Source organism: Lissotriton vulgaris, unplaced genomic scaffold (genome assembly GCF_964263255.1).
Source record: "Lissotriton vulgaris unplaced genomic scaffold, aLisVul1.2 SCAFFOLD_791, whole genome shotgun sequence".
Lineage (NCBI taxonomy): Eukaryota > Metazoa > Chordata > Amphibia > Caudata > Salamandridae > Lissotriton > Lissotriton vulgaris.
Window position 1 is genome coordinate 581,702 of NW_028252882.1, and position 20,993 is coordinate 602,694.

Here is a 20,993-nt window from a genome sequence, read left to right on the forward strand (position 1 = left end):
GTCTATGCCTAGCGGATATCCAATGGACTCTCCATCTGGAGGTGGAGCATTGTCTTTTAGCAGTGGGGAGAGCCTTGGTTGGATCTGTTCACCTCTGCTGCAGAAGCACAATGTCAGCAGTTTTGCGAGCTCGAGTTTCCAAGTCGACTCTCACTTGGAGACACTCTAGCTCCTGCAAATGAGCATAGATCCTCTGATCAGGCTGACCCTTTGGGAGGATCTTCTGTTGCAGCAGCAGGGGAGGGTTCTCCACATGAACCTCCAAACTCTACACCGATTTGCTTGGCGATTGAGTGGCAGCAATTGAGAGAGTTTGACCTTCCTCCTGAAGTGTGCAATGTTATTCTGGCAAGCAGGGGTCCCTCCACTAAAACTGCATATGCCTGCCGGTGGAAGAAAGTTGTATTATATTGTGCAGAGAAGTCTATCAATCCTCTTTTCAACTTCCCTGTCTGATGTTTTGCTTTTTATTTTGACACTCACTCCGCAGGGCTCTGCTCTGGGCACTCTAAAAGGTTATTTGTCCGCATTCCTAAGGCTGCCAGGCCAACCCTCCTGATGACCTATTGTAAATACCTTCTTAAAAGGTCTTGTACAAACATTTCCACTTAATTTGGTTCTCCCCTTCCTTGTATGCTCCTTTTGAGCCCCTGCACAATTTCCTCCTCACCATTAAAACTGCCTTTTCAGTGGCCATTACATCTGCCATGAGGCTGACTAAACTGCAGGCTCCATAGTCCAACCCCCCCTTCTTGGTGATATTCCCTGACAAATTGGTGCTTCACACTTGAGCCTATTTCATTCCGAAAGTGGTGACACCTTTTCATGTGGGATATTCTGTCACTTTGCCCACTTTATACGCTCCTCCACATCCCTCTAAGGAAGAGGAGCGACTCGACCATCTGGATCCAAAAAGAGCGTTGTTGTTATACCTTGACTGCACCAATAGTTTTAGGGTGGGCCACCAACTCTTCGTGGAGTGTTAGTGCGAAGAAAAGTCGGGCAGTGCAGAAACTGACCATCTCTCTATGGGTCGTTCTCTGCATTAAGATCTGTGCTTTGGCGAAAAAGCAGTCTCTTGAATTTTTAAGAGCTCTTTCCACCAGAGCTAAAGCTGTGACTACTGCACTAGCACGTGGAGTCCCAGTTATGGATATCCGTCAGGCAGCGACATGGGCATCATAGTTCACCTTCACCAAACACTACTGCCTGGACAGTCTGATCAGCAGGGGCAGGCACCTCGCCCATTCTGTCCTGCAGGACTTCCTAGTTTAGACTTTGTCCGCTGCCTTCCACCAGGGATGCAATTGCTTGGCTATCTATTCAAAGGTAAGGTTTCTGCCACTACATGTCTCTATCTCTCGGTAAGACCCTATCTGGTAGAGACATGATCTAGATGCAGATTCCTGACCGACCCATCCTTCCTGCATTGTGGACAGGTTTCTAGGGTCAAGGTTGTTCCCTTTCATGACCCTAGTATTTTCAAACACACCAATGTCAGTGGTACTTCATTTCACCGCGTTTCTGACGTGCTGAGATGGCGCCTGTTTAGCTGATACAGGCGTCACTTCTGGCACAGACTACATTTTGTGCAGCCCACCAATACCACCTGCCAGTGCCCAGGGGTATTGCTCAAAGAAAAATCTTCTGGATCTAGTCTGACACCTGATAAATTCAAAGGTAAGGAATCTGTGGCTAGATAAGGCGTTGCTTGAAGTCGTCCTTTGCAAGTTACTCAGAACAATGTACAACTGTTTCAGATTCGCATTCAGTATTTCTCTTGGGTACATATATTCATCAATGACCTATATACAACTGGTGGTGCTAAGGAAGATAAACTATCATGAATAATGAGTTACATCCCATAGTATTGGAATGTTTTATAGGTTCCCATTTAGACATGGAGTGTTCACCAACTTGCAACACCCTGATGAGCGCGCCTAACTGCATGCATTTTAAAGCAGTGTGCTGGACTTTGAAGAGGAACCTTTTTCAGAGGTCATTGCATGGTGGTGGACTTCAACGAACATCTTGCATTGCCACCATAGTAACTCATCACTCAGCTTGTAAGGATAGCTCTTCAGTGCCAGTCTTACAGTCTTGAAAAATAGGTGCTGTCTTTGAGGACTGCTTTACAACGAAATGTCTTGGATATGGGATTGAAAACTTCACCTAGTTGCTAGTGTGGAAATATATTGGTGTACTGGTTTTGCCACAAATGTATGGTAATTTTTTTTTACCTTATTTAAGCATTTTTAAGATCCTTTAAACCAACTACCATCTACTTTATTTCCCAGAAGCGAGATGAGCGAAATTTGAAAAGCACAGCAGTCAAAGTGGTGGATTTCGGTAGTGCCACCTTTGACCATGAGCATCATAGCACAATAGTCTCCACAAGACATTACAGAGCCCCCGAGGTGATATTAGGTAATGTTTATAATGCTAGTTGGCTAAATACCAGAGTTTGCATCTTCTCAAGTTCCATTTATATGTCTAATTTTCATCACTTCTTGTGACAGAGCTGGGCTGGGCACATCCCTGTGATGTCTGGAGCATTGGCAGCATTGTATTTGAATATTATGCAGGATTTACGCTGTTTCAGGTACTGAATGCATTTTCAGGAGTTAAAAAATGTTGCACTGCTGTGAATTTTGACAATCTGTTTGTTCAATTTGAAGTGCTTTGTTTTATCTGCTTTTCATTCCTAGCTCCTTACGGCTCCTGTAAAATCGTATGTACCCATATAGAAGCTCTTAGCTGCTTCTTACAATGTGAGGGAGATCCACTCTCATTTAAGAAATTATCTTTTCCATTAGTGGATCCTTCCCCTCCTTGGAGTTGAAAGTGCCCGGCATATTGTTGGTAGCAGTGAACTATTTTATTATGTCTGAAAAGCTAAAAAAGAATTTTTATTTAGCAGTAGAAGACTGGCTTCAACAACCATCCAAACTTCAGCAAATTAGGTTAATGTGTCCTTTATGCACTCCCTCCATTTTTCCATTGCTACCCCCTCCATTTCACCCTTGCTCACACTTCTCTAGGGACTCAATTTATAATCATAAACACAAAATAGTCTTGCCCATGTCTGGGATTCCGGTATCACTTTTTCAAAGAAAATCTATATTTGCAGATTTGCATTCGCAACAAAAATGCAATGGAATATGCTAGTCTAGCATATCACTTCATCCTTTAAAACTAAAGCCCTGTTTTGAAAACCTCCAACTTTTCCAATAAAAGGTCTACTTTTGAATGTTTTTGTTTGAGAATTAAATAAAATATTTCAAAATGTATGCACTTTGTTTATATACTCTATTATATGTATTTATTTGAGGTCCGTTGTTGAAATGTTTTAGCCTGCGGTCCTTGGCTTCCATTAAAGATTCTGTGGTGGGTCCAAAGAAGCCAAAGTTTAAAAAGCGCTCTTCTAAGACTTTGATGTTCCTTAGTTTCGACAAATTTCTTTTATTTGAGATTTTGACACTTGATATTGGCTTTGTCATGGGTTTTTGCTATCTCCAGTAATTAACATATATATTTTTTTAATGTTCTTTAGGTGAGTATGCTTTCTTAACTGAATTCATTACAGAAACTAGAAGTTTTTATTTACACCGTTTCGTGGTCTCAAACGGAGTCATGGAATTCGGATATAAATTAGCAAGAGATGCACATGAAAAATAATTGGGATTGTGTACAAGGTTTCATTCTATCCTTTCCTTCTAGGAGACTCCAGTGAGCATAATCTAGTTTATTAGTGACCTGGTTTGAAAAGGTTATCCGGCTATGCTGTCCCTTAGTGTCTGTTGCGACCAATTTTGTCTTACTGTACTTGCTGAAATATTCTCAGTAAAGTCATAGAAAACTGACCTTGCAGAGAGGTTTGCTTCCTGTGTCAGTATACCCTGCTCTGTGTTGAATTTCCTTAGGAATATTTGCATATAGCAGTTAAAGATGCATGTAGCATTGGAGTCTTGTGTTAAGGTATAACCTTTGTCTTTTGTTTCAGACGCATGACAACCGTGAGCACCTGGCCATGATGGAAAGAATTTTGGGTCCTCTGCCGTCACGGATGACTCGCAAAACCAGGTGAAGAGCAGGAAATTGAGTCATTTCTTGTTGGTTTATGCCAGTGAATCTGGAAACTTTAATAGTTCATTTGAGAGAAGATTAACTTTGGAATCATTTTTGTGCACATTTAAGAGCGATACACGTGCTAGAAGCAGAGGACCACTCCTAAAACTATAGGCAGTATATGTAGAAATTAGTACCTGCTAACGATTTAGTGGTTATTTCTGGTCCAGAAAAATTACTTTTAGATTTGATAGTTTTATTTATTAGTAAATTTCACTTTCATGTGTTCCTGATCACAGGTAGCTACTTGTTTGTAACTTGTTGCTGTACATGTACATGGTCTGCATAATAAAAAAAATGTCTAGCATGAAGTTCGTGCCCATGCACAATGCCAGCATAAGGAGTAGTCGCTGTGTACCTTTTAGACGAAAAACATTTCTTTGAAGAAACACAAGTTGCAGATGTCTGAGCCCAATGCTAGATGGCCTGAGTTTACATAGTATGTTAATCTACAGTGATACATGCTACAGACAAATATTTACAGGGCAAGTATTTTCCTTATGTGACAGCATACTGTTAATTTTAATTGCAAGAAAAGAAACCAACTCTCATTAATTCCACTCTCAATATTTCTGTCCTTTAAGAAGTCAATTGCAAAACAAGTGTAGGTCATTACTTGATCTTCAGCATGCTTTACAACCTGTACATAAAATCAAACATTTGTCAGTTTGATCAGGAGCATGCAGGTTTTTTAACACAATAAGAGTCTATAAGCAAATTGCCAAACAATCGTTTTACACTGGAAAAGATTTATAACTGCATAAGATCAAAAAGGCTGCCTGTCTGCAGATTTCTGTGCCTACTCCTCCACCCTCCAAAAGTATGGGTTACTCCTGGTAGACCTCCATAGCCCCCAGAGGTGTCTACATAGCTTTCCCTTGTATGGACCAAAGGTAAAATACCAGTAGTCGTTGTCAAGGAATTAAAGGATATAGTTGAGAAGCCCCCTTCCCCACGCATTGCGAATGCAACCTTGGTATTTTATCAACTGCTTATTATATATTAAGTGATAAAAGGTTTATTATTATTATTATTACTACAGAAACTGATGCATATTATTGATTTATATAATATGGTTCATCATATCTTTAGTCAAACGCAGTTTTTGTTTTGCAGCATTTTATTATGCTGCCTTGTTGAGCCGCCCTTCAGACTGATGGTCTTCTGCGTTTTGTACTGAGTGCCAGCATATTCCCCAGCATCTATCTCCCGTCTCTAGCCCGACGTAATTGTGGAAGGGCTAGTGTAACTCCTTTCTAACGTATTTGTATGAACATGGAGGAGGCACCTTTCATTCTGAATCTTATCTTGGTTGATCAACATAATTTCTCCTTGCTAGCCTTAACATCAAACGGTTCTAGTGCAGAATTTTGCAGTGTGATGGCAGAATGCAGTGGCCATTTTACACAATGAGAAAAATAACATCATACAGTGCAAGATCTCGCTCTAAGGCATAGTGCAATTTTATGCCTGGTGAACACACTCCAGTATAATAATCATTATTAATTTAAAACCTTTGACGTCAGAAAACAAGTGAAGCACTTTCTGCATACTGGGGTGATATTCATGACATTCCCCCGAACTTCAGACCTTGTATTGCTCATTGATGCTGCAAAGATTCCAAAGCTACTTCCAGAGACCTACAAGCCTCTGTCTTTATGGTAATCAAAACAGTTATCGATTCTTCTATTAGGAATATACTGAAAACTTATTGGTTTTGTGCGAATTGCTTTGAGAAATGGAGCACTCCTGCATGAAAAACTAACATTATCACTTCATACAAGTCATCAAGCATAGTGGAAAGGTAGTAATTTGGGCCTGCTTTCCAGCCACATAACTAGTGCATCTCTCAGTGATGGAATCCTCCTGACGTTCTTTTACACCCACGCATACTGGAAAACATGAGATTAGCTCTCCAGTAGTTTGTGTGAGTTGGTCATCTAACTTAGTAAATTTGACTGAAATCCTTAAAAGAATGAAGATATTTAAATGGCAAAGAATGTTAGCTATACAAAACAAGGAAACCACTGCAAGAGGTCTAAGAGGCGAATGTGTTTGCAGTGTCTCCATAATGACTAAGATTGAAGTCTGCACTACCCGAAGAGGCAAGTTTGATGTGAAAGTTTTGTGACAGGACATCCAGAAAAGTTGGGTTGTCATCTAAAGGCAACAACTAGGACAGTGAACATTTTAGTGGCATAGCTGAATTCTAAGGATCTCATTCTCCTGCTCTATTCGGATTCATTATATTCAAGTTTGCAATGCTTAGAATTCAGCCATACCACTAACTTCCGCAAGTTGTGTTGTGGTCACTTAGTTTCTTTAGGTGGCCAACTCTAGTAGGAACGATTCAGAAAAGGGGGGTGGTGATGAACAGAGTGTCTGAATTAAGCAGACCACTCTTACCCAGTCCAAAGATCAGGGCTTGATCCATCACCGTTATTTATCTCACTGCCCCATCCCAGCTCAGAACCTGGCTATATGCAAATCAGTCTGTCCCTGGCCCAGTGCATCATGGGAACAGGGCAGACTAAACTACCAAGCCAATTCTTCACCAGAAAGGAGACAAGCTACCGGGGACCGGTTTCTGGCATTTCAGCCGTCTTCGGCCCGGCTTGCTTGAATCCTGATGGAGCATTGAGAAAGGGACTCATGTCTGAGTATACCCTGCCACACCTATAGTGGCCAAAAACGATTCAGAAAAGGGGGTGGTGATGAACAGAGTGTCTGAATTAAGCAGACCACTCTTACCCAGTCCAAAGATCAGGGCTTGATCCATCACGGTTATTTATCTCACTGCCCCATCCCAGCTCACCACCCCTTGTTGTAAATATTTTTGTCCACCCTAAGCGTGGAAGGGTATTCTCAGATGTGAGACCCTTGCTCATTGCACCATCAGGATTCAAGCAAACCGGGCCGAAGACGGCTGTAATGCCAGAAACCGGTCCCCGGGAGCTTGTTTCCTTCCCAGTGTAAGAATTGGCTTTTGTAGTTTGGTTTGCCCTGTTCCCATCATGCACTGGGACAGGAACAGACTAATTTGCATACAGCCAGGTTCTGAAACTGGGATGGTGCAGTGAGCTAAAAAACGGTGTTGGATCTAGCCCTGATCTCTTGACTGGGTGAGAGCTTTCTGCTTAATTCAGAGACTCTGTCCCTCACCACCCCTTGTTGTAAATATTTTTGTCCACCCTAAGCGTGGAAGGGTATTCTCAGATGTGAGACCCTTGCTCATTGCACCATCAGGATTCAAGCAAACCGGGCCGAAGACGGCTGTAATGCCAGAAACCGGTCCCCGGGAGCTTGTTTCCTTCCCAGTGTAAGAATTGGCTTTTGTAGTTTGGTTTGCCCTGTTCCCATCATGCACTGGGACAGGAACAGACTAATTTGCATACAGCCAGGTTCTGAAACTGGGATGGTGCAGTGAGCTAAAAAACGGTGTTGGATCTAGCCCTGATCTCTTGACTGGGTGAGAGCTTTCTGCTTAATTCAGAGACTCTGTCCCTCACCACCCCTTGTTGTAAATATTTTTGTCCACCCTAAGCGTGGAAGGGTATTCTCAGATGTGAGACCCTTGCTCATTGCACCATCAGGATTCAAGCAAACCGGGCCGAAGACGGCTGTAATGCCAGAAACCGGTCCCCGGGAGCTTGTTTCCTTCCCAGTGTAAGAATTGGCTTTTGTAGTTTGGTTTGCCCTGTTCCCATCATGCACTGGGACAGGAACAGACTAATTTGCATACAGCCAGGTTCTGAAACTGGGATGGTGCAGTGAGCTAAAAAACGGTGTTGGATCTAGCCCTGATCTCTTGACTGGGTGAGAGCTTTCTGCTTAATTCAGAGACTCTGTCCCTCACCACCCCTTGTTGTAAACTCTAGTAGGAAGCCAGTCATCGGGGACAGTAAGCTTCTCAGAATCTGTTACCTTTTCAGGGAAAGCAGTTTCCAGGAAGTTCCTGGCACTTTCTTATTTGCAATGGATTCCTCTGGAAGTGGTCCTGATGCAAGGGATCCAGGATTCTGAAGATGCTCAAGGATGCTGTAGATTTGATCCGATAAACTGGTCTTCCTAAGGCTACTCATGTGTCAGTCTTGGTCACAGAGTTGACATTCCTCAAAGTCCTCAGTGCTGGAAGAAATCTAGTTCTGTAGTAGGGGATCTCTGTTATAGTCATAATCTAGTGAATAGTCCCGCCCATGTGCGTGGACCCCGGAGCAATTAAAAATAATCTCTTAAAGTGTCGAAAAAAATGCAGAACTGCACAGACACTTAAGAGAGAATTTAAAGACAGATAATGCAGCCTATAAACAGGCTACACTGTCTAGTACTTCAACTAGAAATTCCACCAAAAATCCACAAACAGCAAATCCTGTCCAGATTTCCCTTGCCTTAGCAGCAAAAACCCTCTGAAATGATAGAGAGGAAGACATGGACAGACAAGCCCCATAGGCTGCCATTATGTGGCTCAAAACAGGATACTGTGCCTTTAAGAGAACTTTCCAGAACTTCACAGTATCCCAGAATGCACCGCAGGTCCCTTTTACTTTCGGTCCTATTTCCGGCTCCTGCAAGCAGGTTGCCGTCGAGGCGGAGAAGGTCGCGGTCGAGGCGGAAAAGGTCGCCGTCGGGGTTGCCGTCGAGGCGGAGGCGTTCGACGTCGAGGAGAAGACGCTCGACGTCAGGGGGCAGTCAGGTCGCCGTTCTTCGTCGTCGAAGAAAGGTGGAGGAAGGCCTGACACCAGGGGAGGCTCCCCATCATCCCAGGCTGGTGGAGATGGTAGTTCACCGGGCTCGGTGTACTCCGAAGTCTATACCCCGTCGCAGAAGCAGGTTACGCCACCTCCTCCATTACCGAGGGGTCTCCCGCCGAGGAACCCTACTCCTCCTCCGTTACCACCACCTCAGCCAGTACCTCAGTTGTCAGACAAGCCTCCTCCGAGGTCTACGTCACTGCCTAGGTTTCCGACTCCGCCCAAGGGGACTCCTAAACCTAAGGCTCCGGCCAAACCTAAGTCGTCCGCTCCTGTGGAACCGATGGATCGACCAAGGCCGAGAAAGTCCCGATCACGCTCCGGAGGGAGAGGAAGATTGAAGAGTCGTCATAGATCCTCCACCAGATCGAGGCGTCGCCATAGGAGGCGTTCCTACTCGCCGACCTTATCGGTCTCCCCTGGGACCAGGGTTTCCCCAGTGGATGACATTGCCACTTTCCAGGAGGTTCTCCTGAGGGGGGCTGCAAAGTTGGGTATCCCTGTGACTGCTCCTACACCTTCGACTTCAGTGATATTCGAGACGCTTCACAAGAAGCATTTGTCTCGCCCTCTTCTACCACTAGTACCTGGATTGAAGGAACCTGCAGAGGAGCTGATCCTCACACCAGCGGTGGTGAAGGCCGCTCCCTCCCGACTTCTAAAGAAGTACAGGGCCCCGGATTCGGACCCTGCCTTTCTGAGGGTAGATCCGGTACCAGATTCTGTGATAGTGACGGCGGCCAGGAAATTACTCTACCTCCCCGTCATCCACCGTGCCGCCAGATAAAGAAAGTCGATGGATTGGCTCGGCTGGAAGGAAGGCGTGTGGGACCGCTTCCACAGCCATGAAGGCGTCCAGCGATACAGCTCTGCTGGGACGTTATGACCGGGCTCTGTGGGACTCCCTGCAACAGTTCGTGGAACTGCTACCGAGAGACAAGAGGGAGGACTTCCAAGAGATCCTCAAGGAAGGGATGCTGGTGTCCAATCGGGTCATCAGCGCGGCTGCGGATGCCTCCTTGTTGGCTGCCCATGGTTACTGCCATGGAATCAATCAACGGCGACATGCCTGGCTCCGGCTCACGTCACTCAAGCCGGAGGCCCAGCAGCGAGTGGCCAACCTGCCCTTTTCTGGGAATACCTTATTCGGAAAGCACGCAGATGATGAAATGGCCCGCATGAAGGTGCAGGCGGAGACCCTTACGGCTGTGGGCTTGGAGAAGCCCAAAGAGCAGTCTTACCGGCCGTTCCAAAGACGCTACGGCGCGCAAGGAAGAGGACGGGGGCAGTCTTCGGGACAGCAGCAGCAACAACAGCAGCAGTTCTGGAGACCCTTCCAGAAACGACAGAAGAGTAGAGGGGTACAGCAGTCCTCTACCCCGAACAAGGGCCTGGCCGGGTCTCGACCCTGAGCGGTTACTTCCCCTTCATCCGTTACCAGCTCCGGTGGGGGGAAGCGTTCAATTTTTTCTGGCAGAGTGGAGAAAAATTACTCTGGACAAGTGGGTGCTGAATATTGTTTGCAATTGATAGTCTTCGGTTCATCAGCCCTCCTCCAGCGATCCCTCCGGTCAGCTCGCAGTATCAACTGCGCGAGCTCCAGGCGGAGGCCGATATCCTGTTATGGAAAAGGGCGATAGAAGACGTAGCTCTGTCTCAAAGAGGAAGAGGTCTGTACTCCTGGTTCTACCTGGATCGCAAGAAGGACAAGAACGAGTTCAGGCTCATTCTGGACTTGCAGCAGGCAAACAAGTGGATTCGCAGAGAAGTTTCGCATGCTGTCGTTGCATCAGATTTATCCTCAGTAGCAACAGGGAGACTGGCTTTGTGCAATAGACCTACAGGATGCGTACCTCCATGTGCCCATCGCGTGCAAACACAGGAAGTTTCCGCGATTTCAAGTTGGCACCAATCATTATCAGTACACAGTGCTGCCATTCGGGCTGAAGTCTGCGCCCAGAACATTCTCGAAGTGCATGGCAGTGGTAGCAGCACACCTCAGGAAGAACAAGGTGTTTGTCTACCCGTACCTGGACGATTGGTTGATCAAGGCCTCCTCCTTCTCTGAAGCTCAAGCGCACTTCCAGAAGACATGCGTTCTCTTGAACAAGTTGGGGTTGCACATCAACATGTCCAAGTCTGTCCCTGTCCCGGTCCAGTGCATTCAGTACTTGGGAGCCACCATCAATACGCTGTCAGCAAGCGTGTCTCCTTCGGAGGAGCGACGGCGATCGATCCTTCGGAAGGCTCAGGCTCTTATGACCGCTCCATCTACAACAGTGAGGACGGTGTCTTCTCTACTGGGGTCGATGGCCTCTTGTATCTTCCTCACTCCTCATGCACGACTACACATGAGACCTCTGCAGGAGTGCTTGGAGGACCAATGGGACCAGAGGAAAGGATCTTGGGACGACCGGATACGACTGTCTCTGCATGCTCTTCAGTCTCTAAAGTGGTGGTGTTCCCTTCCACAAGGACATTCCTACTCAGACTATCGGGAGGATGCCTCTCTCCAAGGCTGGGGAGCGCATTCGGGAGACTTACAGATTCAAGGGAAGTGGTCTCCAATGGAGTCCACGTATCACATCAATTTCCTGGAACTCAGAGCTGTTCACTTGGCACTGAAGGCCTTTCATCCGTCCTTCCAGACCAAATCTCTGCTTGTACAGACGGACAATACGACCACGATGTATTACCTCAACAAGCAGGGGGGCTCGAGATCGCGCACCCTGTCTCGGGAGGCGCAGACGATCTGGCACTGGCTTCTGGCCAGAGGATTGACGATAATGGCTACCCATCTACCAGGTGTGCAGAATGTTCAGGCAGACGCACTGAGCAGGCTGATTCAGGAAAACCACGAATGGGTCATAAACGACGAAGTACTAAGAGAAGTCTTCGAAAGGTGGGGGACTCCAGACGTAGATCTGTTCGCCGCCGCCGAATACAGCAAATGCTGAAACTTCGCCTCCAGGTACTACCAGCAAGGGACGCTGGGGAATGCGCTATGGATCAACTGGTCGAACAGCTTTGTGTACGCTTTTCCACCCATTCCCCTGATTCCATCGGTGCTCATCAAGCTGTCCCAGTCCAGGGCACGGATGATCCTAATTGCCCCGGAATGGCCCAGGCAGTGGTGGTTCACGGACCTGCTTCACTGGTCTCTCCTTCCGCACATACGGCTGCTGTGCAGGCCAGACCTTCTCATGAAGTTCGGGGGGCAGATGTTGCACCCCAACCTCTCGTCTTTGAGTTTGGCGGCATGGCTCCTGAGAGTGCAATCTGGCCACTTGAATCTGCCCGAAGATTGCATGGACATACTTGAGGAGTCTAAGCGACCTTCCACTCGGACATCCTATGCTTACAAGTGGAAGAGGTTTTGTATCTGGTGTGCGTCCAAGAACTTTGATCCGACGGCGTGCAAGGAAGATGTCATCCTTCCTTATCTTCTACATTTGGCGCGGTCTGGCCCTAACGTTCATTCCATTAAGGTTCATCTTGCTGCTTTGAGTGCCTACAGGAAATGCCCTTCACAGACTTCCTTCTTCCAGATCCCTGTGATCAAAGACTTTTTGGAAGGCTTGAAGAAAGTGTTCCCTCCTGTCAGGCTTCCTTCGCCTTCATGGGAATTGAATGTGGTGCTGTCCAGATTGATGAGAGCCTTTTGAACCTATTCATAAGGCTACGTTGCAGCACCTGTCCTGGAAGGCGGCGTTCCTCGTGGCCAATACATCGGCCGGCAGGGTGAGTGAAATTCAGGCGTTGTGTTGCCAAGAACCTTATACTGTATTTCATGCTGCTAAGGCTGTTATGCGTACTCACCCTAAATTTCTTCCCACTGTTATTTCTGATTTTCATGTCAACCAGACTAAAACTTTGCCTACGTTTTTTCTGGATGTTAGGAGGGTATTGAAATTTTATCTGGATAAGACCAAAGATATTCGTAGGTCAGACCAATTGTTCATCAATTATGGATCAGTCAGGACGGGTCTTGCGACCTCTAAGCAGTCCATCTCTAGGTGGATTGTATCCTACATACAATTGTGTTACCAGAAAGCTAATAAGACCTTAGGAGGTAAACCTAAGGCTCATTCCACCAGGGGCAAAGCTGCCACGACGGCTTTGCTCCGTAATGTTCCTATTGCAGAAATGTGCAAGGCCGCCACTTGGAAGTCGGTTCATACCTTTGCTAAGCATTACTGTCTGGACACTGATGGCAGGGCAGATGCTCAGGTTGGACAGGCTTCGCTGAGGAATTTGTTCGCACAATAGTGGTGTTGATTTCTTTTCTCCACCGCCGCTTTGGTGTGGGGATGAGCTTGCCATTCTATTCACTAGATTATGACTATACACAGAGATCCCCTACTACAGAAGGAGTAGTTTCTGTCCTGTAACTCCAGTTCTGTAGTAGGGGTATCTCTGTTATAGTCATAAGCGCCCGCCCTCCTCCCGGGTGGAGAGATAGTCATGTAAGGAATGCTACAGGTCTGGCGTGTTACGCCCTCAAAAAGAACTGAAAGTAAAAGGGACCTGCAGTGCATTCTAGGATACTGTGACGTTCTGGAAAGTTCTCTTAAAGGCACAGTATCCTGTTTTGAGCCACATAATGGCAGCCTATGGGGCTTGTCTGTCCATGTCTTCCTCTCTATCATTCTAGAGGGTTTTTGCTGCTAAGGCAAAGGAAATCTGGACAGACTTTGCTGTTTGTGGATTTGTGGTGGAATTTCTAGTTGAAGTACTGGACAGTGTAGCCTGTTTATAGGCTGCATTATCTGTCTTTAAATTCTCTCTTAAGTGTCTGTGCAGTTCTGCATTTTTTTCGACACTTTAAGCGATTATTTTTGATTACTCTAGGATCCACGCACATGGGCGGGACTATTCACTAGATTATGACTATAACAGAGATACCCCTACTACAGAACTGGAGTTACAGGACAAACTACTCCTTGTTTGCACAGACCATCAACTGCCATGTTCTACCTACAGAAACAGGGTGGCACCCACACAGCAGTTGTCCGCAGTAGCCCAGGACATTTGGCATTGGACGATATCAGTTAATTTCTGATACCGTACATACTGGGATCTGTATGGCCATCCTTAAGGAGGCACGCAAGCCTGCTATGTAGACAAATGGGAACTGTTTGTGCACTGCTGTCTTCCTAAACAGATTGCCCCTCTCAAAGCAGCAGTTCTCAAAACATTATCTGCTTCACTTGCATAAGTCCAGCCTTGCTTAGATTTCTGTCAGACTTTAATTAGCTATTGTTGCTGCTTACCTTCGAAAGGGAGAACACATTCCACATTTCAGGGTTCCTGTTATCAGGGCCTTCAAGAAGGGGCTCAAAAGGTTTAGATCACCACGAGTAACACCACCTGCCCCACCCAACCGTGTGGAACCGTGGCAGTGTTCTAAAAAGGCTTATGGGCCTACTTTCGTACAGCTCCACTCCTATCATTTATAGTTTCTTTCCTGAAAAATAACTTCCCTCTGGTGTTTTAAATGAGCTTCAGGCTCTTATCCCAGATATACTTTTTTTTCTTTTCTTTTTACCAAGTTCACAATGATGGGGCTAAGATGGTCTCTAGTTTTCTCCTTAATCAAACCATAGAGCTCCCAGTTTTCTTTGCACGTCCACAATCGGCGGAACAAGCTCTTCACACATTGGATGTTAAATGCGCTCATGTATTACATTGACACAGCAGCTCGTAATCTTATTCCAAACCACACAAGGGGTGTTCCCCATGTAAATCTGGTCTGGTATAGCATGCTGGTTGGTCAAACGCATTCAGACCAGTTTTTCTCAAATCTAAAAGACCTTTGCCTATCCCTCCCATGTTCCAATCGACACTCAAAAAGGGGGCTTCAATGGCTTTCTTAGGTAACATTTTAATAGCGGACATCTGCAAAGAGGCTATGTGGTCTACTCCACTCGCTCTTATCAAACATTCCTGTGTGAATAACTTCGCTCGCCAACAAGCTAATATTGGCCACCGCTCTAGAGGACTGCTTTGCAATCTATGCACAGCATGTGTATCTGCAGCTACACTTCCCATGAATGGAAAATGTAACCTTTTTGTGAGTCTTAGGTGGGTGATTTTCGCCTTGTACTGAAATTTACTGCAGTAATTTGCTAGATTATCCAGTTGATTTAAGTTCTCTAATGTGTTTGTCTTTTTTTATGACAGAAAACAGAAATATTTCTATCATGGCCGTTTGGACTGGGAAGAGAATTCCTCTGCCGGCCGATATGTGAGGGAGAACTGTAAACCACTGCGGGTAAGGAACAATAGTGAACCGTCTGCCCTCTTGATGTACATTTGTGAACTGAACAGTGCATGCCTCAGAGCTCGGCCCATCCTGATGTGTGGGGCTCGAGTCCTTTGCCTGTGAGCACACTCCTGTCTTTAGAATGTATAATTTCAGAATGTTGTTACTGTATGGCTTCCAAATTTGAGCATTGACACTTTTTACCCACTGTCAGGCCGTTATTCGAAGAGATCTGCTCATATTCTCCACCACAAGTAGGTTACTGGGGTAAGATTAAGCTCTAAGCATTACTTGTTGTGTTGGGGTTGAATCGAGTTTCATTTGGCCAGGGAATGCATAAATAGCTTGCAAATGAGTTTAACTGCCCTTTAAGAGCGCCATGAATTTGTTTTTGTCTGTACCTATGTGAATAAAAAGTAGTTGCATTGTTAATCACCTAGTTTGGTTCGTGAGAAGGTGTGTGTTGAATTAGTCATTGGTACTGCCCTGCAATTTAAACATTCCTTTTGGTTCATTCATTTAGGAAGGCATTTAGCTAATCCTGTTTGTACACTTGTAAAATGCACCAGTAGCCCTTAACCCCTTCGCTGCGGCGGCAATTCCGCCGCAGCGCTGGGGGGGGGGGGGGGGGGGGGGGCAGAGCGGCGCTCGCATGCTCGTGATGGAGCCGCTCCGTCACAAGCCGCTGTTGCGCTGTGCTCATGACGGAGCTGTTCCTTTATGGCCCCGCCCGCTCAATAGAACGCGCAGGCGCGAAATCAGCGCCGCGCAGGCGCGGCGGCAGGGCCATGACGGAACCGCTTCGCCATGAGCACAGCGCAACCGCAGCTCATGACGGAGCGGCTCTGTCATGAGCATGCAAGGGGTTAATTTCCAGCTACCCTAGTCTAAACGATGTCAAATTAACATTACCTTTTAAAATTCTGTCTTTATTCTTCGGTTGCAAAAGTGGGGCTTTATTTCCTTCTAGGGTAATTTTTATTTGTGCAATACACAAAATAGCGCTTTCATAGCGGTTTAATTGTGCACGGAATTACTTCAGCTAGAGGAGTGGGATAAGCCTCTGCTGTTTAATGAAATTGAATGTTTTGCAACCTAGCAAAGCCAATGAATGTTTCTAGACTGCTGTGCTTGTATTAACTAACCTCAGTGAAGTTAAATCTCCCATAGCTGCTAAACTAAAAGTGGAATGGTGAAAGTTCCTTTAAACTTAAGGACATATTTGGTGTACACCTGTTTTATCAACAATGTTATGAACAAAGTAACTTATTTTGAGGTGTGAGCTGGGACTTTGAAAAGTTAAGTCTTAGTCCTTGGAATAATTTTTTTTTTTTTAACTTAAGATTTGGTAACCGCACAGCTGGCAGAGAGTTAGAGGTACAAATAAGAGGTCTTGTGCAATACTTGAAATGTTTCATCACATGTGCAGTGCTGCCAGGGCGGTTCTAGGCAATTATTTACCATTCCCTTCACCACTGCCTCACACCCCTTTTCCCTGGAAGTCCCAGGGTGGGACGTCTGACAGCGGAGAAAGGAGAGGACACAACATCTATGTTTTTCCCACTGCCACTAAGTGTTTGGAATGCCGGAGTGACTGGCAAAACAGAGGTTTTCCAAATCCAATGACCTATGCAGGTTGGGCTGGACACAAAGCAGAAGGGAGAAATAAAAACTGGACATGCAGGAATAATTGATTTACAACTTTTAATTAGTTATCTTGTGGAAAATAATTGAAACTGTCCACTTACTGCGGCCAGTCGTCATTTGTCACAGTTCACCAGTGAATCAGCCAGCGAGCATGACTTTCTGCTTTGTCTTTTCTAATACTGTTTATCTCCTAACAGCGGTATCTGATGTCTGAGGCTGAAGAACATCACCAACTCTTTGACCTGATTGAGAGCATGCTCGAGTATGAGCCAGGCAAGCGCACAACGCTTGGAGAATGCCTGAAACACCCTTTCTTTGACCCCTTAAAGACTGAACCAACCACAAAACTCTGGGATTCCAACCGGGATATCAGCCGATGACACTACCAGTGACCGGAATCAAGTGGGGGCATGTGGACCATCATCAATCAGTTACCATGAAAGGAGCCATTCGAGTCATGGTGTAACCCTTCCAACTGCTACTGCTAGAGTTTTTTTTTAGCCCAGTTGGTGTGAAGGTCAAATCCTCCATGGACATGGTGCTCAGTGTTTGCTATTTTTCAGCAAATCTGAATTTTCTACCTTGTAAAAGTGTTAATATGTGAGATAATAAATATATAATATATGTAAAGGTTAGAACTGCTTGCACTACAAATGGGCGGGAGCAGTGCACAGTGTAAATAAGCCTATATAACTGTCACTTGTATATGTGAACTGACCTTTTGCTTCAGGTATAGCTCAGGAGCTTGAGAGGAGTAAAATGGAGTTTGAATGCTCTTTGCTGTTGGGTAAGGTGAAAGGGGATGGACACCGCGTTATCAGTGCTATGTATCTTATGACCGGTTTTATAAAGTATTTTGTACAGTCTTCAAATAAATGACATGGATTTCTTGTGGTGTTTTAACTTGTATCTTTGTGGGTTTTAGTGGGATAAAAAGCATGGAAGATTTACGCGAGTACCCTGCAAGACGAGGCATGCATAATGTTGTCAATTAAATTGACCTGCATGCTTTCATTTAAGTTGTCGTACTTCTCCTTCCTATTGCATATTTTGTGGTCAAGACAGCTGCATCACCTCTGCAACATGTCTTTGTACTGAAACAGTACCCTCCTTTCTTCAGCTTGTGCTGATAGAGCACTATAAATTGAGGCACTTTTTAGTATGCTCTGCAGTAAAACATGGGTATTCTTTCAGTTCACAAACGTATGTGTGGCTAGCATTCCCAAATGAACTTCAGCTGTGTATTTTGTGAAAAGCTATGATTTCAGTTACGATAAAGGAAAGATCATTGGGAACTTTTAGTACTGAAAACCAGGATTCCCTGTTTTTATTGTCACTAACTTCTCTCCACGACACACCCATTTAACCTAAACCTTACTTGTTTACCATTCAGATGCTTGTTAGGTCGAAGGCTACAAGACCGTGCAGCTGTCTGGTTTGCTGAAGACCTCTTATGGGCAATGAGAAAGTTGACCTAGGAATTCAGTCTGCCCGTTGCTTACGGTTGACTTTGGTTTGTAACTCTCCTGTTAGGAGCATGTGTTACTGTAGTTCTGTAGTAGGGGATCTCTGTTATAGTCATAATCTAGTGAATAGTCCCGCCCATGTGCGTGGACCCCGGAGCAATCAAAAATAATCTCTTAAATTGTCAAAAAATGTAGAACTGCAAAGACACTTAAGAGAGAATTTAAAGACAGATAATGCAGCCTATATCCACAGGCTACACTGTCCAGTACTTCAACTAGAAATTCCACCAAAACAACCACACAAACAGCACAGCTTGCCCAGTTTCCTCACAGAGAAAACTTGCCTCTTGCCAGCAAACTTGCCTCTACCAGCAAAAGCCTCTGGAATGATAGAAAGGAAGGTATGGACAGACAAGCCCCATAGGCTGCCATTATGTTGCTCAAATAGGATACTGTGCCTTTAAGAAAACTTTCCAGAACTCTCAGTATCCCAGAATGCACAGCAGGTCCCTTTTACTTTCAGTTCTTTTTTCCGGCTCCTCAAGCAGGACCCTGGAGCATTGAGCTCTCCCTTTCAAGGGTTGATTTGGTGATTTTTTTTTTCCCCCACTTTTTCTTGTGTGTAGTGCTTGTTTTTAAGTGCTAAGCCCTTTTTCTTCATTGTATTGTCAAAATGCCTGGCTTATTTGACAATAGCCCAGAGTGTGACAGAAAAAAGGCCAAATCCGACCCACATGGAGTGTGCATCGCCTGACTCCCCTCCTTCTCATGCCCCAGAGAAGTGTGAAATCTGCAAAACCTTCTCTGCCAGGACCCTGAGAGAGAGAGGATGAAGATCAGGCTCCAAGGCCTCGAGGACCGACGTCAGAAGGCACAAGTTGGGTCAGGTCATGCTTCATCTGCCCATGCTGAGGCCTCGGGGGGGGGGGGTAGGGGGGGCTCCCCAGGGGCAGGAAGTCCAGCAAGCGTCCCCATACTCCGCCAGGGTCGACTGCGGCGTCAAGGGGGATGACAACGGTCTGTTCCCCATCTCCCCGGGGCTCTGGGGGGAAGCGGCGTCGAGGGAGCTGAACAGACTACCGTCGACAGCATTGTCGTCGACGTCATCGTCGAGTCATCGACGTCAAGAAAAGGCCCGGCGTCGGTGCTCGCCGTCGAGGCGACACCGCCGTTCGCTATCGGCCAGAAGATCGGCGTCGAGGGGATCCTCGATGTCGAGGAGGCGCTACCGGTCGACGTCGGAGACGTTCTGTGACGCCAAGGAAGCGCAGGAGGAGTCCTGACGCTAGGAGGTCGCCGATTGGTTCGCCATCGTCGCCAAGGAAGAAGACAGTCACCGGGCTCAGCTCCCACCACCGCTTCCCTCTGTTCCTCCGCCTGTGCCTCCACCAAGGACGGCCTTGCTGCCACGCTATCCAACGCCTCCTAAGGGGACTCCTCAGCCGAGGGTCCCAGCCAGGCTGACATCGCCTGCTCCTACGAGGCCGAGAAGATCGCGCTCCCGCTCCGGCCGGAGAGGGAGATCGCGGAGCAGTGGTAGGTCGTCATCTCTATCTAGACGACACCACAGGAGGCGCAGATCCAGATCCCGCACAGGCTCTTCCACCAGGGATTATTCACAGACTCTGTCGGAGTCTCCAGGGACGAGGGTGTCCCCCGTTGACGATGTAGTCTCCTTCTAGGAAGTGCTGTTAAGGGGTGCGGTTAAGCTGGTTAAGCTAGGGATCATGGTGACTGTGCCAACACCTACGACGTCCGTGATCTTCGAGACGCTTCACAAGAAGCATTTGTCTCGACCGCTGCTGTCGTTGGTACCCGGATTGGAGGAGCCCGCCAAGGAAGGCAGCTCCCTCCAGGCTCCTCAAGAAATACCGGGCTCCGGAATCTGACCCGGCTTTCCTTCGGATGGATCCAACACCAGACTCCGTTATTGTGACAGCGGCTAAGAAGCAGCATGCCACCACTCCTTCGACAGTACCGCCTGATAAGGACAGCCGTTGGCTGGATTCAGCGGGCAGAAAGGTCTGTGGGACGGCATCTACCACCATGAAGGCTGCAAGTGTCGGGGCTCTGCTGGGGTGATATGATCGTGCCCTATGGGAGTCCCTCCAGCAGTACGCTGAGCTCCTCCCTCGTGACAAGTAAGAGGATTATCAGAATATCTTAAATGAGGGGATGATGGTGTCTAACCAGATAATCAGCGCGGCTGCTGATGTATCGCTTCTGGCGGCGCACGGATACTGCCACGGCATCAATCAACGGCGTCACGCTTGGCTTCGCCTCACCTCACTCTAACCGGATGTGCAACAGTGGGTGGCCAACCTGCCTTTCTGGGGGGAAACCCTTTTTGGCAAGCATGCGGACGATGAAATGGCCCGTATGAAAGCAAAAGCCGAAACCCTGTCTGGTTAGAGAAGCCTGAGAAGAACTACTGCCCGTTCCAGAGACGGTTCGGAACTTCAGGCAGAGGGCAAGGACAGACATCCGGGCAGCAGCAACAACAGCAGCAGTTCCGGAAGCCCTTCCAGAAACGCCAGAGGGCAGAGGAGGCCAACAGTCCGCAACAGTGACCAGAGGCCCGGCCGGGTCGAGGCCCTGAGCGTTTACTTCCCCTACATCCGTTACCCACTCCGGTGGGGGAAGCGTTCAATTTTTTCTGGCAGAGTGGAGAAAAATTACTCTGGACAAGTGGGTGCTGAATATTGTTTGCAATGGATACAGTCTTCGGTTCACCAG

General features: G+C 46.7%; 1 protein-coding gene across 2 annotated transcripts in view; it reads left to right on the forward strand.

The window, feature by feature from the left end:
• LOC147661228 (dual specificity protein kinase CLK2) overlaps positions 1–17,681 on the forward strand; it is a 62,448-nt gene extending 44,767 nt beyond the window's left edge. For both annotated transcript variants that reach the window (XM_086951225.1, XM_086951224.1), the window contains 5 exons: positions 2,298–2,427; positions 2,520–2,602; positions 4,004–4,083; positions 15,063–15,153; positions 16,989–17,681. In XM_086951225.1, the coding sequence (XP_086807351.1) occupies positions 2,298–2,427; positions 2,520–2,602; positions 4,004–4,083; positions 15,063–15,153; positions 16,989–17,171 (567 nt within the window). In that variant the 3' untranslated portion in view covers positions 17,172–17,681. The remainder of the gene's footprint in view (positions 1–2,297; positions 2,428–2,519; positions 2,603–4,003; positions 4,084–15,062; positions 15,154–16,988) is intronic.
• The last annotated feature ends 3,312 nt before the right edge of the window (positions 17,682–20,993 follow it).